Source organism: Herpailurus yagouaroundi, unplaced genomic scaffold (assembly GCF_014898765.1).
Source record: "Herpailurus yagouaroundi ecotype Mexico unplaced genomic scaffold, PumYag 188, whole genome shotgun sequence".
NCBI classification, from domain to species: Eukaryota; Metazoa; Chordata; class Mammalia; order Carnivora; family Felidae; genus Herpailurus; species Herpailurus yagouaroundi.
In genome coordinates this window covers 20,287,717-20,307,889 of record NW_024412419.1, presented here as the reverse complement: position 1 = coordinate 20,307,889, position 20,173 = coordinate 20,287,717, and the positions used below count along the sequence as shown (strand labels likewise).

The window sequence follows — 20,173 nt, the reverse complement described above, 5'->3', positions numbered from 1 at the left end:
GGCTGGGGCTGGGGGCAGGGGTCACTCACATGAGGACAGGCTTGATGGCATTTTTGATGTTGCCAAAGGCGGCCCGGCCCAGCAGTTCCCGAAGGCACCTCTCGGCCAGCTCTGCTGGGTTCTCCTTCTCTTTCTCTGGCGCTTGGAGGGGCGAGGGGGAGCGGCTGCGGAAACACGCGGTGTGTGGGTAAGGGACAGAAGGCAAAGCCGGAGTCGGGTTTGGCGCAGCCTGAGTATCTGCACTGCATCCTGGCAAGCGGTGGCAGGAGGACAGGCAGGGATTTGACGTGGGCTACGTGAGGTAGCTCCATGAGGGAGACTTCATGGCCGTCGGAGATTAAATAGGGTAAAGAAGCCCAGGGTGGAGGAAGATCATGAGAGAAGGGGTCAGATTCTCTTTCTGGAAACCCATGAGGACAGGCTTGATGTGCCCCTGTGGGAAGGACAGATACCCTGCGCACCATGGGTCTGGTGAGGCACAGACCACGAGTGTCTCCGTGCCCCCAAGCTTGGGAAGGAAAAAGATGAGGCACACAGAGTAAGAGAAAGCAAAAGAAAGTGGGCGAGAGGAGGGAAGAAAAAGAGAGAGGCATGATGGTTACCTCAGATGTGACTCAGTGGTACCAAAGTCACAGGGGCTGGGCTCAGATCTGGACAGAAGAAGGAGCCCCAGGCCTCTGGGCCCTGAGACCACCAGAGACCACAGAGGGAGCTTGTCGGCGAGGTGCGATTCCAGGAACAGCCACCAGGGGGCACATTATTTCCCTCCCCTCTGTCTCCTGCCACCGGCTCAAAGGACAGAGGACCTCAAACAGCCTCATGCACCGCCAGGATGCACAGCAAAAGGAGTCTTTCCCTGCATCCCGTTTTACAGATGGGAAGAGCGAGGGGCGGGGACAGAATGAACCCCATGTCTGAGGGCTCCCAGATTAAAACCCAGTATCTGCCACTTGTGTCCAGTGGCTGCTGGCTGGTGAAGCATGTTTTAAGGGCCCGAAATAGCATTAGGAAGTGAGGGAGGAAGGAAGGTCAGGAAGGGAAAGTCCTCAGTAATTAGAGCCATGAAAAGCATTTAAAAACCTCCTTGGCCTGCTGCTTTCAGACGCACAGAGGTAACCCGACTCTTGGTCCTTTGTGTTCCTACCAGGAAACACTTACCCCCAGAGAGCCCAGCACAGGTACTAGCCTTCCTTCATGAATGCAGATTTTAGGGGGTGCAGCAAGCTGGCAGAAGGCCAGACCCGAGGCTCCTAGGGAGCCAGCCTCGGACTCACTGCAGAACAAGCCACGGAAGCCAAGATCACTGGCCTTTTAGCTAGGCTTTTAACGACCAGCCCGAGCCGTGTGGTTCCCAAGCAGATGGGAAAGGCAGCCTGGGAGGGCTGCGTGTGTCACTGCCCAAGCTCCAGCCTCCCCTGCTTACCTCTCTGCCTCCTCTACGTGCTGCAGATTGAAAAGCAGTGATGGGACAATTTTGTCCATGTGCTGCGGGTCCCAGATATTGGCCTGCAATTCATCGTTCACCGTCTTCCTCACCACCCCTTGCAGACCTTTGATGCCTGACATTCTGATTCTGTAAGGAAAGGGGCAAAATGCATCCAGGTAGTTCCCGGGCCCCGAGAAGCCCAGTGTCTGCGGTAAGGAGAGGCGAGGGCATGGGGGGTGGGATGCATTCGTCCACCCAAAGCAGGACGGAGCTCACCTTCTACCCTTCATGTGACCCAGCCCCTGGCTGGCTGGCTTCCTGTGCTGGTGGGCGCGAGCCCAGGAAGCCACGACCCCTGGCCCATCCTGGAGATTGCCAGACTGCCCTTGCCCGGTACCACTTGGGCTTCATCTCCTCCTCGTTAGCACCCCTCTGGGTTTGTTGCAGCTTGAGCCCGGGATATAAAGGCTCAAAGTATGTCAAGAACTGATGAAGCAGAATGCAGGGATATGAGCAACTGACGGGGGAGGAGGGGGTTTGGAAGGAGAGGCACAGAGCTGCCAGACTCTGGGCACAGAGTATATACTGTGATTGAGAGTGGTGAGTGGGTGTGTTTCCGGGTGTATAAACGCATGTACTTCTGAACGAAAGAACACAGGTATGTGCACGTGTATATGTGTGTGCTGTCGCTGGCTCTCCAGCTTGGCTCCCGGGACCATTACTTTCCATCTGCTCCTCTTTTGTGCCCCAGAAGGTTTTCCTTTGAAAGCCTGTTTTGGGAGCCCATCTCTGCCCACTTGCCCACTAAGCCGTGCCAGGTGCTCCCTTCCTCCCCAGAAACGTCAGAGCAGAGGTAAATACTGATGAAATCAGGCCGCGAACCATGGGCTGGGAACTCTGTAAGACCCATCGATGCCTTTGTCATTAGCTGAGGGGTCCCCTCACTTCCCCTACTCACTTAGTCTTGATTTCCATGTCATCGTGGCTGGAGTGGCACATTTCACTGAAGCGGGACACAAAGAAGTCATAGCTCCGGTGATAGGATGGGGTGTCCTCCTCGATGTTGGCAAACTTCACAAACTATCCGGGAGGAGAGAGAGAAGTACAGGTGAGAGGTGACCCAGTGCGCTCTGCACTTCGGGCTCTAGGCTCTGGGACTTGCCGTCCCCTGGCCCCCTGCCCTAGCAAAGCCACGGGACACATGCATTCCAGGAATTGGCTCTGGTCCACTTCCCAGAGCACACGCGGCCTGCACACCTCTATGGGTTCCAAATCCTGCTCGCTCCTCCTGCTTACACTCTAAGACTGGACCCCATGGCCCTTCTTGGCCCTTCCCTGCTGAGGTGAGCAGAGGATGGAAGAGGTGAGGACGTGAAGGCGTCTCCCTTAAGCTCCTGCCCCCATCCGCATCCAGAGCTGCACCAAACACACAGAGGCCGGAAAGCAGTTAGGGAGTCACCGAAACAGCCAAAGCCAACGTCAAACCATACCTCAGCCCTTTAGAGTGAATTCTGGGGAATCAAGAACAAATCTGAAATGTGATTTAAAAATGTCATTCCATTGGGGCGCCTGGGTGGCTCAGTCGGTTAAGTGTCTGACTTCGGCTCAGGTCATGATCTCGAGGTTCGTGAGTTTGAGCCCCGCGTCAGGCTCTGTGCTGATGCCTCGGAGCCTGGAGCCTGGAGCCTGGAGCCTGCTTCGGATTCTGTGTCTCCCTCTCTCTCTGCCCCTCCCCTGCTCATGCTTTGTCTCTCTCTGTCTCTAAAAAATAAACAAATGTTAAAAATGTCATTCCGTTTTCTTGCTTAAAATTCGAGCACATTTTTAAAGTTTGCCCGTTCAGTTCTGTTAAGTCTTGCTCAGGGTTATCAGCCGCTACATTCCTGCCGTCACCCGGGCTGCACATTTCCAATTCTAAATAGGGACTTAATTTCAAGGGAATCCCACGGAGAAGCAAGGATCATGGACTAAGTGGAGTTAAATTGCTAAAAATTAAGTATAATTCTCATAGGTTATTTCGTTTAATGTTATAAATTGAGTGCTGCGAACGACTCAAAAGGTTACGCTTATAATAAAATCTATTCCCCATTATTCTGTCTTGTGTTGTTATTTAATTTTTGCCATCATTTGTTGGTTCTAAAAGGATATGCTATTACTTCTAAAATTACCCAGTTAGTGCGCTCATAATATTCATTATCGATTGCCAGCCTATTTCTCTATTTAACTACGAAAAATCTGTTACCTTTTCCTGGATGACAATTAGTAACTTCCACAAAATCATTAGTTATTCTTTCACTAACAAATATGCATTTATTTTCTGCCGACTGAGAGAATCGCAACATACAAGGCAGATAAGGAGATCTTTCTTGCCAAGTTAACATCTAAAACGTTTACATCTATTTGAAAGTGAATATTCTGATATTAGCAATAAATCCAAATGGCACTGCTTGCATTACCGATGGGGTTCTGCACAAGAGGTGTCGTGGTCACCGATTAGACGTGAGTTCAGGAAGTCTAGAAACAACAATCAAGTCAGCCTTTGGCTACATGAACTTTTTTTTTTTTTAATGTTTATTTATTTTGGGGAAAGAGCATGAGCAGGGAAGGGGCAGAGAGAGGGGGACAGAGGATCCAAAGAGGGCTCTGCACAGACAGTAGCAAGCCCGATGTGGGGCTCGAACTCACAAACTGTGAGATCATGACCTGAGCTGAAGTCAGACGCTCAACCAACTGAGCCACCCAGGTGCCCCCCACCTTTTAAATGTTTATTTACTTATTCTTGAGAGAGAAAGAGAGCACAAGCAGGGGAGAGGCAGAAAGAGAGAGAGGGAGACACAGAATCTGAACCAGGCTCCAGGCTCTGAGCTGTCAGCACAGAGCCCGTCGTGGGGCTTGAACCCACGACCTGTGAGATCAAGACCTGAGCCACAGTTGGACGCTCAACCGACTGAGCCACTCAAGGCACCCCTGCCTATGTGAACTTCTCAAGACAGTTCTTAAACGTTCATCTACTCAAAAGGGACACGCAACCATGGGGAGTTCTAACTGCAGATCGACCTCTCACTGGCGGTGTGGCTTTCAAGTGGGACATTTCACTTCCCTCATGTTCTGGTTTTCCCACGGTCTTCATTCACTAAGATTCTTTATTTTTCAGTGCATACTGTATCTACTTCACATATGACGAGGCAGCTGCAAACAACATAACCTGAGTGTATGCAAGAGAAAACGCATTTAAAATAATTAAAGCAAAACTGAAAAAAAAGAGACCATACTGTAGAGGGAGAAATAGTCAAAGATTTTGTCTCCGACATTTACTGACTGCGGAGACTCAAATGTATGTCAGGAGGATGGATACCCAGACTTCATGTCCACTGGTTTGGGAGTTTGGGGGCCAGTGGTGATGAGCGTGTAGAAGCTCAGGCATGTCCGTACCCCCCGAAGCATCTTACACACATCACCTCTTTCACTTTTCAGAATGACTCAAAGTTAGAGAGATTCCTGTGCGACAGAGTCACAGGGCTCGGTAACCACACGGATTTCTGCCACCAGCTCCAGACGTGCTGAGTCACTCTGGGAGGAGCCCCAGGGGTCTACCTTTGAGCAGGGTCCCACCCAGGAAACCTGACGGGACAGTCCCCATTTGAGAAATACGGCAGGGTCACTGACAGACCACCTGGGTGTCTTCTAAGCACACCAGCCCCGTTTCCTGACACTGACTCTGCTCTGGAGCCGCTCCTGACCTCTGTGGGACGTGACAGCCAGTTCCCCTTCACTTCCAACTTTGACCTTCCTCTTCTTCAAAGCGCCATGAAGCCAGGAGCAGGACTGACAGCCGACGGGTCAAGGGCACGGCCTGAGCACTTGTTCACACCCAGACTCTGTTGAGAACGGGCTGTTATCCATCGTGTACAGGCTGCTAAATATTTTGACTAGTACTCACTGGCTGTAAGGCGAGAATTGAGATTGCGTTCAATTTTTTTTTTTTCCAACATTTATTTATTTTTGGGACAGAGAGAGACAGAGCATGAACGGGGGAGGGGCAGAGAGAGAGGGAGACACAGAATCGGAAACAGGCTCCAGGCTCTGAGCCATCAGCCCAGAGCCCGACGCGGGGCTCGAACTCCCGGACCGCGAGATCGTGACCTGGCTGAAGTCGGATGCTTAACCGACTGCGCCACCCAGGCGCCCCTGTGTTCAATTTTTTTTAATTGAGGAGCACCCGGGTGGCTTGATCGGTTAAGTGTTCAATTCTTGATTTCGGCTCAGGTCATAATCTTAAGGTGCGTGGGTTCAAGCCCCACCTCGGGCTCTGTGTTGGCAGCATGGAGCCTGCTTGGGATTCTCTCTCTCCTTGCACCTCCCCACACACACTCACGCTCTCTCTCTCTCTCTCTCTCTCTCTCTCTCAAAATAAATAAATAAACTTAAAAAAAAATAGAAAATTCCATGATAGCTGCTGAGACAACACAGGATAGAAAACACGCATGGAGATTCCGTTTCTACAACCGCGGGTGGCCTTCTAGACTGGGCTAACAGTTTCTTCTGAACGGTTTCTTTTAATGTCCCTCACTCTTCCCTTCTGGGGTTGTCTGCATTCCTGGATGTTTACTCTTCTGCACTCTTCTTCCCCAAAACTTAGTTTTGAATCTTCTTCTCAAATTTTGCTTTTGACATAACAGTTCTCCCATTTGAGTAGACAACGGTCCCCCCCTACGCTGCTGGGACCGCTGTTGGACGGCCATCTCCTTGCTCTGCCTCCCGTCATCTGTGTGACTGTGGACAAGTTGTGTAAGTTCTGAGCCACGGGTTTCTCATCTGTAAAGTAGAGACACTGGGACCTATGTCACGGGGCAGACACTGGGATTAAATGAGGGGACGTATGCCGAGTGACCAGCACAGTGCCTGGCACGGAGGAGTGCTCGGGAAACAGTGCTGCAGTGACCATGGTGACAGCGGCTGAGTACGGTCTGGTCCATCAGCCCCAGGACTAGGCAGTGTGACCCTTGTCCTTTTTGTGTCACCAACACAGGCCCAGCCAGGCAATCACAGAGGAGGAGCTCAGATGGGCAGCATGGACCATGTAGGCAACACTCCTCGAATGTGATGTCTAGGGATGTGGAGAGAAGAAACCTAGTCGTGGCCACCCCCAGGCCAGGCCCCCTGAAGCACCATTCAGGGACTGAGGTCATTTAGTGCAATAAGGTGGGACAGAGCACAGCTCCCAGGGGCAAGAGGGTGGGGCTGGCATGGGACATCCAGTAGCCATCACTGCAAGACCAGGAACAAATCGGCCAAACGTTGTTTTTCTTCTCTTGCAAATGCACACGTCATCTCTTGCGGATGTGAATAAAGTAGAGATAATTAAGAAAAGCTCCCTGAGTGCCTGGCCTAACAGGAACTCTGGTTTAACTCATACCTTGTTCTGTCGGAGGTCCTCCAAATATTCAAAAGGCACGGGCCCTAATAAAAGCTACTGGTAGGTAGGCATTCGTATCAGGTGGAGTCACACCGGGCCCAGCGTGCCATCTTTCCCGTGGGGTGTGGATGGCAACGGTACGCAAAAGAAGCAGCTAACACCTCTGATCTAAGTCATGACGACGTTAAATGCTTCCTTCCCCCCACCACACACATACTTGTATTTAAATTCTAGTTAGTTAAGATACAGTGCAATATTGGTCTCCAGAGTAGAATTCAGTGATGCATCACTTGCATAAAACCCCCAGGGCTCATCACAAGTGCCCTCCTCAATGCCCATCACCCATCTAGCCCACCCCCCACTCCACCCCCTCCGTCAACTCTCAGCTTATTCTCTATCTTTTTTTTTCTTTTTCTTTTTTTAATTTCAATTTTAGTTAGTTAACCACATTAAATATTGCCATGGCACCTGCCGCTTACGCATCGTATTAGTTTTCTGGGGCTGCGTCACTCTGATCTCTGCCTTCGTCTTCATATTATTTTCTCCTCTGGGTCAAATCTCCCTCTGCCTCTCTCTTATAAGACCCTTGTGCCTGCATTTAGAGCCCATTGGGCTAATCTAGGATAATCTCCCCATTTCACTATCCTTAGCTTAATCACATCTGCAGAGACCCTGTTTCCTTATAAACCTGTGATGTTCACAGGTCCCAGGGACGGGCACGTGGACATCCTTCAGTGGGCATTTTTCAGTCTATCAAAACATGCATCATCTAATGTAACTTTTGGCAAACCAGTGAGTTTTGCAGGATTATATTGCTCCCATTGTGAAGATGGGGAAACTGAGGCTCTAAGGGAGCAAGGGAATTATTTCCGGTCAACCGGCTTGTGACAGGTGGAGCTGGGCCACCAAGCTCCATACTTGGGAATTCTGATACTTTGATGCTCTTCACCCTCTACCAGTGGCTTTTATTTTATTTATTTTATTTTTTAATGTTTATTTATTTTTGAGAGCATGCAAGTGGGGGAGGGGCAGAGAGAGGAGGACAGAAGATCTGAAGCGGGCTCTGTGCTGACAGCAGTGAGCCTAAGGTGGGGCTTGAACTCAGAACCATGTGATCATGACCTGAGCCGATGTCGGACACTGAGCCACCCAGGCATCCCCACCTGTGGTTTTTCAATTTTGATGTGCATTGGCATGACCTGGGGAGCTTGTAGAAAATGCAGACTTCTGAGCCACCCCAAGCCTGGTAAACAAGACTACCTGGGGAGGAGGGCCCGGGTATCTGCATTCTGAAGAGCCATCCCTCAGCCGACTTCTCCCCCTGGAAATTCTGGGGCAGGGGATTTACGAACCCTGTGTCCTTTGTCCCTTTACTGGCAAGCTGGACCCGTAGATCTGGAAATGTTCCCAGTCAGGCTGGGAGGGAGCCCGCTTATGCAGGATGCTGTGAAATGTAGAGAAGCATGTCCTTGGTAATGGAGGTCAGGCAAGGCTGGATAGATGGCCGTCTCCTTCGAAGACCATCTCCTTCGAACTGGAGTCGTCGGGGTGAAACCAAGGGCTGGATAGGTGACCCAGCCTTGGCTCCCCTTGGCTCCGTCTCTGGGGCCCAGAATGGCCTGGGGGCTACAGCTTTGAGACAGGCTGTCAACCATTCCATTCCCATGTGTGCCAGGACTCTCGCCCCGCTAAGAGGTCTGATGATGAGAATGCACTTAATGCCCATCCTGAACCTCCCACGCAGAGGGTGTGTGCCCTGCTTATTGCATTAGAAATGTAAAATAGGTAACTTTTTGGTACCAAGATTTCTGAACATCCCTAGGAACCCTTGGTGTGATGGCTTGATAGGAGCTTCCCTCCCTCAAGTCTGAAAGTATGGCCGCCCGGTCAGGGAGGGTTGGCCTATGCTGTCCCTTGGGGAGTGCCCACCCTAAGCTGCTCCTGAGTCTTCCAGGGGCTGACAGGAACCTTCTGTAACCGTGGTTCAGAAGGTCAAATCGGGGTATTTCATGGGGTCCCTGGTCGAGGCACCACACCTACTGTGGAAGTCCGCCTGGGCAATGCCAAGGCCCAGCAGACGTGCATTTGGAATATCAGGGCTTTAGAGTGAGTAAGGCCTTCGTCCCTCTAATGAGAGACAGCACAGCGTTATGGTGATAAGAAGGGGTCTGGAGACAGTCTGCATTTCTTTTCTTTTCTTTCTTTTTTTTTTTTTTTAATTTTTAAACTTTTATTTCTTTATTTTGAGAGGGAAAGAGAGAGAAAATCCCAAGTAGGCTCCATGCTGTCAGCGCAGAGCCTGCTGCGGGACTCAAACTCATGAACTGTGAGATCATGATCTGAGCCAAAATCAAGAGTTGGACATTTAACCAACTGAGCCACCCAAGCACCCCCAGGCTGCATTTCTGAATCTCACCTCCTCTACTTATGAAGCTTATCTGGGGCAAGTTAATTAAGCTTCCTGTGCCTCAGTTGCCCCATCTGTAAAATGGGGCTAAGGAGAGCAGTTGCCTCTTCAACTTGGTATGACCAACCCACCCCAGTTGACAGTGCAGCCTCATTTTCCCCTCAGTGCACTTTTGGCTCGCTCTGAACACTCCCTGGATTCCCACTGGGCCCATTTACCTGTGAGGCCGTGGCTCTTTTTTATAAAGCATGAGACAGCAGGGATTTCCTGTCTGCTTCATTCCCAGTATTGCTAATTCATACCTTACAAATGGCTTTTGTTAGAATGCTGCTTGCCTAATGAATAAGATTGTGAAATAATAAAGCTGGGTTTGCTTTTGGTTTTATTTTTCTAAGATATAGTAATGATGAGGAAGGTCTCCATAGCAACAAACGGAAGATTTTGAGCACGTGACACTTCAAAGGCTCCAGGCACGGTTAGGGCCACCCTTTCAAGATCAAAGTTTCAGCTCTTTATACACAACAAAGGGCGCGCTTGCCCGAGCAGATCACGACCCTCCGCACAGGCAGGGGGGGAGCCACAATTATGCAAATACTGAGAGTTACTAAGGGCCTGAGTTAATAAAGGGAAAGTAATCTCCAAATATTGACATTGTAAAAACAGCTCTTCCCCCTCACCCCCACCCCATGTGGAAAATGGAAGCTGAGCTGGTTGGCCTCACGTCTGTGCTAACAGAGTGTCTCCAAGCAGAAGTGAGCCTTTCCCTCTTGTGCAGAAGAGGCTTGTGAGCCTCGCGGCTTCCTACCATCAACAACAGAACCGCAGTCTGGAACGCTGGGCACAGAGAGGAGCCCGCCTCTCTCAGGGGTCTAGGCCTGCAGGCTGTTCCACCAGGAGAGATGGGAACTGCTTCTTAGCTTCACCGAGACAAATCCTCGCTGGGAAGCAGACCTTGTAAACCACACGGGTTTGACTGTAACACCCCCTGCCCCGACGGCCAGCTGCTCATGCTGACAGCAACTTCCCAGAGCACTTTTCAGTAAAGCCAGAGAGAAACGGCCCCACTGTGATGCGATCGATCATGTCCTGCTGAGGCCAGAGGAGGCTCCGTCATTCCCTAGACCTAGGACATCCTGTCTTGTCCACCCACATTATGCCCTCTCTTTTTCAAGATTCTTTGCAAAACTGACTCGGTTTTAAGGTCTTTTGGGAAAGCCCGGTCCCTGCTGCCTGGGAAGGTGATCTCTCCGGCCCTGAGCAGCCCCCATGTGCCGGCCGGGTAAACACAGACCCAGGAAAGCACCAGCTGCCTCTGCTCTAGAGGGATCCCCAGCATTTACTGGTGCCGACCCCCGTGACCTAAGCTGCACACTGGCCTTGCCGTTCAGACTCAATCCGCCTTCGGGGAGCCCACCTCCAGCAGTGGTTTCTGTACTGGTGTTGGATACGGGAGCGTTTCTAGTCTAGAGATGACAGTCAAAACCGCAACAGTTGATGAATGGTCCAGGGGGAGCACACGGGTTGAGAAGATGGGGCAGCAACCGTGGAGACCACAAACATTTCAGGGGCGTGTGGAGGAAGAGAATCATTGCCGGAAAGTATATTCATTTCCGATTGCTGCTGTAATAAATTACCACAATTTAGTGGTCTAAAACAATACAAATTTATTATCTATGGCTCTGGGGATCAGAAGCCTAAAACAGGTCTGCCAGGCTGTGTGCTTTCTGGAGGCTCCACGAGAGCGTTTCCTTGCCTTTTTTAGCTTCCAGAAGCCACCTACATCCTTTGGCTCATGGCCGCCTTCCTCCATCTTCAAAGCCAGTGGAGTAGCATTTCAAATCTTTCCCTCTGTCCCTCTGCTTCCATCAAAATTGCACCTTCTGTCTGACTCTGACCCTCCTGCTTCCCATAAGCATCCCTGTGATTACCTCAGATAATCCTGGAGACTCTCCCGATCTCAAGATCCTCAGCCTGATTTCTATCTGCAAAGTCCCTTTTGCCATTTCAGGTAATGTTCACGGGTCTAGAGCATGGACATCCTTGGGGGACCGTTACTCAGCCAACCACAGAAACTAAGAAGGATGAACCAGGTGGGAAGAGCTGGGGTGATGGGACCAGGATGTCAAGGGGGGCTGAAGGAAGAGTGGTCAACAGGGAGAAATGCTACCTGAGATAAAACATCAGCTGAGAGGTGGGTGGGGAATGGGTTGCTTGCCTGGTTTCCCCAGATTTCTCATGGCAAAGACAAAAATGTACTTTAAGAATTTTGTTTTATGTTTATTTATTTTTTGGAGACAGCGCATGTGGGTACACACTCGCATGAGCTGGGATGGGGCAAGAGAGAGAGGGAGAGAGAGAGAGAGAGAGAGAGAGAGAGAGAGAGAGAGAGAGAGAGAATCCCAAGCAGGTTCCATACTGTCAGCACAGAGCCTGACGTGCAGTTCAGTCTCATGAACTGTCAGGTTGTGACCTGAGCTGAAATCAAGAGTCAGACACTCAGGGCGCCTGGGTGGCTCAGTCAGGTAAGCGACCAACTTCAGCTCAGGTCATGATCTCATGGTTTGTGGGTCTGAGCCCCGTGTCAGGCTCTGTGACAGCTCAGAGCCTGGAGCCTGGAGCCTGCTTCAGATTCTGTGTCTCCTTCTCTCTCTGCCCCTCCCCTGCTCACACTCTGTCTCTCTCTCTGTCTCAAAAATAAATAAACATTAAGAAAAATTTTTTTTAAAGAAAAAGAATTCAGGTAAAATTTACAAAACATAAAGTGAACCTCTTACAGTGCACAATTCAGTGGCATTGAATACATTCATATTGTGCAGCTAAAGCATCTCGTCGTCCCCAAAGGAAACCCTGTACCCACTAAGCAATCATTCTCCTGCCCCTCTTCCCCAGCCCTGGGCAACCATTATTCTGGTTTCTGTATCTATGCACTTACCTAGACTGGACAGCTCATAGAAATTACACACTATGTGATCTTTTGGGTCGTTTCCATCTTTTGGCTATCGTGAATCGTGCTTCTGTGAACATTTGTGCGCAAGTATTTGTTTGAGTATCTGTTTTCAGCTCTTTGGGGTATATACCTAGGAAGAATTGCTCAGTCATATGGTAATCCTATATGTTTAACTTTCTGGAGAACCACTAAACTGTTTTCCACAGGGCCAACGCCATTTCACGTTTCCACTAGCAACATATGAGGGTTTCAATTTCTATGCATTCTTGCCAGCACTTGTCATTTATAGGTTTTTTTTTTTTTTTTTTTAATAGCCATCCTAGTGAGTGTGGGGTGGAATCTCCTTGTGGTTTTGACTTGTATTTCCCTAATGATTAGTGATGTTGACCATCTTTTAATGTGCTTCTTGGCCATTTGTATATCTTTGGAGAAATGCCTATTCAAGTCCTTTAACCATTTTTTAATTGGGTTGTCTTTTTGTTGTTGAGTTGTAAGTATTTTTCATACATTCTGGTTGCTGGACCCTTATCAGATACGTGAGTTGTAGATATTTTCTCCAATTCTGTGGTTGTCTTTTCACTTCCTTGGTAGTGTCCTTGAATGCACAAAAGGTTTTAATTTGATGAAGTCCATTTGTCTATTTTTTCTTTTGTTGTTTCTACTTTTCATGTTGCACCTAAGAATCCATTGCCAAATCCAAGATCATGAACACATAATCCTCTAGTTTCTTTTAAGAGTTCTATAGTTTCAGCTCTTACATTTAGGTCTTTGGTCTATTTTGAGTTAATTTTTGTATATGTTGTGAGGCAGGGATAAAAGTGCAAACTGTAATCCATGAATCTTCATAAGAGTTTACTATTTGTATACATTAGGCTAATAGAGTAGATTGGTTATGTAGGGGAACTTGGCATCTTCAGACTTAACATTTTCAGTTTATCATTAGTGAGTGATCTTTCTTTAAAAAAAATGTTTATTTTGTTTTGGGGGAGGATCAGAGAGAGGTGGGGGGGGGGAAGACAGAGGATCTGAAACAGGCTCCACATTGTCAGGGCAGAGTTTGGGGCTTAAACTCAAGAACCATGAGATTATGACCTGAGCCAAAACCAAGAGTCAGACCCTTAACCGACTGAGCCACCCAGGTGCCCATCATTCGTGAGTAATCTTAAAGGTCAGGACACATGGTCACTGTGCTGTCCCTGAGACACACATTTAGACCCCACGGGCAATGAGGCAGAGGCACAAATGCAAATCCCCAAACAAGTAAAGCGAGCTTAGCTGGCCCTGGCTCCCTGTCTTCTCCAGACTTTCCTGGTCACTTATCAGCTTCCAAAACTCAGCTATTCTCATTGAGGGTAGATTTTTAAAAATTACGCTTTACTGCATGCAATGTGCAGGAGCGGTATTAGCAAATTTGGATTTTGTGACAAGTGTCAACCCAAGGTCATTCTTACAAGCTAGATAAACATCTATTAGGGATGAAGAAAGGAATGGAGGTGGGGAGGGAGAGAGAAACCCTGTACAGGTTGAAGACTACAGTGTGTCAGTGGTCCCCAAATCCACTGCTAGCATCACATGGGAGGTGAAAACATGCAGATTCCTAGGTGACCACGTGCCCCCTCCAGAGATGCTGGTCAGTGAGTCTGGTGGAAACCTGGGAATCTGTAGGTTTCCAAAGCTCTGCAGGAGACTCTGTCATTGGCCAGGTTTGGGACCTTGAAGTGTCTAGGGTTTCTGAAGAGACGCTCTGCAGAAGGCGGAGGTTTATTGAGTGGATTCAGGCAGTAAAGCCAGTTCCGAGGGAAAAGGTACAGGGAGGCAGAGCTGGCTCAGGGGGAAGGTTTCTCTCAACTTCTCAGCCACAAGGCAGTGGGCCACCTGTCACGGAGTTGGCCTGGCCACAGGGAGGCTGGTGGCACAGCAGAGCTCTAGGGACAGGAGTGCACTCTAGGGACAGAACACGGCACGGGGCTAAATAAATCACCGTCTAAAGCCAGCGCTTCAGCTGTGCGAGCAGACAAGCTATCCGACTTTTGGGGCTTCTTTTTCCAAGCAGAGAAATCCAGCAAAACGAAGGTTTTAAATGAGCTCAGTGGGGTTTTTTTTCCTTTTCTTTTCCTCTTATATTCTCTTTCCCTCCTTCCTTGTCTTTCTGTTAACTTCCTAGCAGCCAAACCCTTCATCCAAATGAAAGGCTGCAAACCTCCACATAGGATCTTTCTAGTCCTCCTTCCAGGTCCTCCTTTGCCCCCACAAGGCCTCGAACCCCCAAGAAAACCAGTTGAAACTCCTACGCTAGACTCTCTAGGACTACATCGAGGATTAGCATGTTGGCGGTTCTAAGACAATGAGGAGCATTAGAACATGATTCTTAGGGAGCCTTGTGGACATCCCCGGGGTTTGAGAGCTGGCAAGAGCACGTGGATGAGGGACAGCACTAGCAAAAGCTGCCTCCAAAGTTGGACTCCGGATCTACTAGTTATTCGACTTAATTTACTCATAATTGCTTGTCCTTATATAACCTTCATTGTCTGCAGTACAGGAATCATTAGCCGACTCTCATCTGTTGCTGATGCACTGATGGGCTGTGATGGGAATCTAGGAATTTACAAGGCAGGAACTAACCAATCGCCTACCCCGGGCCAGGGCTTGCTATGGGGAAAGGTAGCCCTGGCAGCCACCTGTTTCTGTGGTCCCCCGTGGGGAGAGGCCCTCTGGATGCCTGATGACTGGTTTATTTTCCATTCAGATGTTCTCTCCTAGACTAGAGTTATCTTAACAGGGCAAACGAAACAGTATCTGAAGCTGTTGCCAGGGCAACTTGACAAAAGACTTCACCCTCAGCTACCGTCTATGAAATTTGTCAAAGGCAGCTGGCTCACAGGGAGAGGAAAGAGAAGGGAATAGTTGCCACTTTTGCTCCTTAAAATTAAAATTTAAAGACTATCTTCTTCTGGGTAAATCAACTTAGGTAGAACAGGAGAGCAGTTGTGATCCGTGCAATAAAAATTCAGAAATGTCAGGCTGGGAATGCTAAGAGCGAACCTTTAGCTTTTCTTTTGTGATGTCTGTAAAATAGGTGCCTATCAGGGCTTTTAACACCAAGCTGCCTATAGACCTGGAGCTGAAAGTATGCCCTGAAAGGGGAGGAATAAGGCAGAGGGCAAGACATTGAAGAAAGCCACCAGGATATTCAAGTATATATAGATAAATGTGAAGCAGGGAGTTCTTGACACATCTAATAGCCCTTCTCTCCCCAAGCCGTAACTATCAAGATAGCAGCCTCTTGTACGGAGACTAGCATCACTGTGTTTGGACCAAGTTCAATCAGCTCATGGTATGGATGAAAAGACAGGTCCATAAAAGACAGCCCAGTCAAAGTTACCCAGCCAGGTAAGGGCAGAACTAAGCCAGAAGCCCTGTTTCCTGTTTCTGCATGATCTTTCCACTTACCGATGCCTCTGTGCTATGCTTCTTTGAAAGAAGTACAAGCTGGACAGCTTTCAAAGTTTGCCCTATGGAGTCAGGGGCCAAGCATAGGGCACGCCCTGCCCTCAAAGGAATGACTCCTTTTCCATCTATTTTTATATCTACTGGGGCTCCACTTAAAATTATTTAAGGGAAAAATCTATTGCTAGAAAAAAAGCTTCAAGATCACAGATCTAAAGATAAATATAGTAGATGGTGATAGTTGCAAAACCTTGTGAACGTATTAAAAACCATTGAATCATATGCTTTACTATGGTGAATTTTATTTTTAAAATTTACTTTATTTCTCATATATTTGTTTAAATAAAAGAAAACCCCCAAATACTCCTTTATTCAGACAAGTCCCTTTATTCAGAGGGACAGACACTAAGATAAGAGGTGAGTTGTACTTAGGATCAGAAACCCAACAGGACTGGATGATAACAATGCTGACCCAGACGTCCTCCGTGCCCCACCGCCATGCTCCCCACTACCCACTCCAGAGCGCCTGGGCAGCTCCTTACCGAGTTGGTGCCGAGGATCTGCAGGTTGGGCTTCTCCGACTCCAGCAGCTTGGCCACCATCTTAAGGAAACTCTCCACGAAGAGGTTGATGCTCTGGCAGTGGCAGGCCATGAGCAGCTGGTCCAGTGCCTCCATGGCGATGCACACGTACCTGGGGAAAACAACACCATCACTTGGCCTCACACCCATTCCACCCTCACCACGTGACTGGGACAATCTAGATGGCAGCATAGTGGCCACCTGGGCAGCATCTGGGGAATGAGGCTCTTCCGTAGGTGGCCAGCATCTGCACAGCCATTCCAACCAGTGCCCACTCCAGCCCAGCACAAGAGTCAGAAGGAACCGGAGCCAGAAGGGAGCCCAGACACCGGCCCCCCAGCCCCTCCCTCCACAGATGAAGAACACGAGGACAGGTGAGGTGTACCAGTTCGTGAGTAGATACAACCAGAAAGGATTGATGCTCAGAAGAGCAAATTCTGAACCCAACCCCAATGAGATCAGAGAATCATTTGATCCAAGGTCAGGAAGTGTTTGTTGAGCACCCGCGGGAGAAAAGCTCTGTGTTAGTCAGTGCAGGGATGTAAGGAGGAAGTCCTTCAACTTACAGGGCCTGGAGTTGGATGGACAAGATAAACACACAGATACCTCCTCTAAAAAGAAATGCTACAAGAAAATCATGCAGGACATCTCACAAGGGTTCCAAAGAAGGAGAGAGATAGCTCTAGTGGGAGGAAGAGAAGAACTTTTGGAAGAATGTTTATGAAGAATCTGAGATGGGCCTGAGGACCAGTCAACTGCAAAGGTTAAGGAGTATAAAATCTGCACGTATTGTGTTTAAAGACCTCAGAAGTCCTAGGGTTGTCACACAATATGGTTCATGGTATTACCATATTTAGGTAATGCATACTGTACCTAATGAAGACGATGTTCTATGCCAACTTTAAGGCCCTAACTACTTAATTCTTCTAAAGTCTAAAACCTGAGTGAACATCTTCTGAAACCAGAAATACTCACCATCCAACAGTGAATGGGCTTACTAGTAAGTCAGTCCATCCTGTTTTTTGACAACTAAATTAAAACTTCTTTATCTTTCAAGCTAAACCTTAATACCTTTATCCTGTATTTATAATTCTACTTTTGGGAGCAGTTATAAAAGAGGGCTAAGCCCTTCAACCACCTGAATGCAGCAATCTCCTGTTTCTTGCTCTTCTCTATGCTCAAAATACCCAATCCTCTCCAAACTAGCCTTCGCAGGACAACCCCTGATTATCCTGGTGGTTGTCTTCTTCAACCCCTCTCTTGAATCCCCAGAAAAGTGCCACGAATCAAATTCCTGCTGAGAATTAGGAGGGCACGTCTGAGTCCAAACCCAACATTTGTTCCACAGTGGCGACAGGAGCCTATGGTCAGGTAAGACACAGCATGAAGGGGTGCATGCCCCACTTGCAAGGCCCTTGCATACTAAAGAAAATAGAGTAGACATTTACTGGAATAGGTTATCATTTAAATTCTATTGAGGAAGCTGCTGCAAATCTGTCCAAAATTATTCCAGTTCAAACCTTTGTAGTTTTCTTTAGGGAGTTAGGTGTCTGAGGCAGAATGCTGTGAGTTTCCCCCGGAATCTCTTTCCCCTCTTTTTCCCTAGTAATTTAGAATTTTAACTGAGCTCGTGGCTGTTCATCAAGACCACCTCCCAGCCCCTTCTGCTGCTAGGTCAGGCCACATGATTAAAATGTTCCCATTAAGGGGTGCCTGGGTGGCTCAGTTTGTTGGGCATCTGTCTTTGGCTCAGGTCGCGATCTTGAGGTTTGTGGGTTGGAGCCCTGTGTCGGGCTCTGTGCTGACAGCTCAGAGCCAGGAGCCTGCTTCGGATTCTGTGTCTGCCTCTCTCTCTGCCCCTTGCCTGCTCATACTCTGTCTCTGTCTCTCTCAAAAATAAATAAAAAACATTAAAAAAATGTTTAAAAAAGAGTCTCTTATGGTTTGCCTCGCTCTCTGTTTTTATTTTATTTTTCCTTCCTTTCCCCATTTGTCTTCTTTTTAAAACAAAGTCTGGCTAAATAAATTTTTTTTTTCAACGTTTACTTATTTTTGGGACAGAGAGAGACAGAGCATGAACGGGGGAGGGGCAGAGAGAGAGGGAGACACAGAATCGGAAACAGGCTCCAGGCTCTGAGCCATCAGTCCAGGGCCTGACACGGGGCTCGAACTCACGGACCGCGAGATCGTGACCTGAGCCGAAGTCGGACGCTTAACCGACTGCGCCACCCAGGCGCCCCAAAGTCTGGCTAAATAAAAAGAAAGAACAGGAAGCATGACGACAAGGTGAATTCTGGAGGTGCCAGGAGGACAGGACACAAGGCGCACAATGCTTCTCCCGGCAGTCGTTCAGTTTCAGACATTGTGTGTCCAAACTGCCTCACAGTGCGCGAGCCAGCTTTGCAAATCCAAATATATAAAGTAACAGCAGTCATGGTGTCTCCTAATCTTTTAAAAGACACCAGATACCATTTCTTAGGTACCTCTGAGCTAACTTCTATGTTGAGCAATCATAAGAAAAACAGCCCCTCTGACATTATCCTGTCCATTAGGTGAATTGAGTCCACTCTTATTAAATTATTACTTAATCTCACTAAATGCTATTACATAGTTATCTCTGGGCATGTTTACAAATGGATCAGGCCATGCTCTTATTTGCAGGATGTCTTTCAAAGACAGAGCCGGCATTGGGTCTTTGAGCTCCTTCGGGTGAATCAGAACCACCATGTCCTGCTGGGCGCGGGGGTGGGGACGGTGCTGGCCATTCCTGGCTCTTTAGAGGCCATCGTAGTCACAGTCCAGGAAAGCTGCCGTGCCTTGCGGAAGTCCTGGCATGTTTCAGGTTGGCTGTCCTGGTCAGCGAAGCAGCCTGGCTGGGGCCCTTCCAAAAGAAACAGGCTTTCCTTGCAGACAAACCTGGCCACGGTTGAGCAACCAAACATGGCAGGTGGGAAAAAGGGGGCAAGCAGTGTAGAACTCTATTCTCCTATGAATCATCCCAGCATCCTATGTAGGAAAGGCTTCACCATTAGCTCACAGAGTCCAAATGAGGGAAAGGAAGGGGTGGAGTGGGGTTTGGCAAGAGAAGAAACTAGAAGACTTCCCAAATTCCCGAGTTTAGATTGCTGCTTTTCCTTTTCCTGTCAAAAAAAATTCCCAGAAAAATCCTAAAAAGGAAAAGCCATCCTTTGCTAGCAAAATGAATGAATGAATGGATTAAAAAATATAAGTTAAAAAAAATTGGCTACTAACCAGGAGTGGAGATTTTGATGGAAACTGGAAATTATGGTAGAAGAGAAACTGAAAAGTCAAGAAGTTTAAGGCCTAGTTCTTTGAATATACTATGCTTTGTTCCCCATCTTGGGCCCCCATACCAAGGATAGAAGGATTATAACGATGAACTTGAGCTTTTCAAAGCATCTTAGAAGATTAGAAGGCAAAGGGACCTTAGAACCTCCTAGTCCAAGGCTCTCTGCATTGGTCCTACCTTACCTTAACCTCCCTAGGAATCTCCTGTAGCTGGGCCTATAGTCTCCAAGAGAATAAAGTGTGGGCTTCTCAGGGTGATGTCTGCTCAACAGGACCAGGGCCAGTCAGCCTGGGTGATCTGGACTCAGTGTCCTGGAAGGAATCCAGGGAAGTAATAGGTCCAGGAAACTGAACCGGTCTGAGTACTAGGAGTGGGTCAAGGCAGAAAGGTGCTGGTGAAGACTAGCCCGCTGCAGGAGCCCGAGGTACAGACAACAGCAGCAAGGGTTCTGGATGTACTGGGAGGGCTTCAGAGCCGTCAGGTGAGTAAGGCAGGTGAGTAAGGCAGAGCCCAAGGAGTCTGGGCTAGAACTGGGTTCATGGACAGCAACCGACACCAAGAGAGGACACTTGGGGGTTATAATAACAGGAACTCCGGGGCAAGGCCCATGGCAGGAGGTGAGTTACAACACCTGAGGAA

General features: G+C 48.5%; 1 protein-coding gene across 3 annotated transcripts in view; it reads right to left on the bottom strand.

Moving 5' to 3' along the window:
- EFR3B (EFR3 homolog B) overlaps positions 1 to 20,173 on the bottom strand; it is an 82,768-nt gene that overhangs the window by 22,296 nt on the left and 40,299 nt on the right. For all 3 annotated transcript variants that reach the window (XM_040496216.1, XM_040496218.1, XM_040496219.1), the window contains exons 4-7: positions 16,186 to 16,336; positions 2,385 to 2,506; positions 1,424 to 1,573; positions 30 to 164 (exon numbers count right to left, since the gene is read on the bottom strand). In XM_040496216.1, the coding sequence (XP_040352150.1) occupies positions 30 to 164; positions 1,424 to 1,573; positions 2,385 to 2,506; positions 16,186 to 16,336 (558 nt within the window). The remainder of the gene's footprint in view (positions 1 to 29; positions 165 to 1,423; positions 1,574 to 2,384; positions 2,507 to 16,185; positions 16,337 to 20,173) is intronic.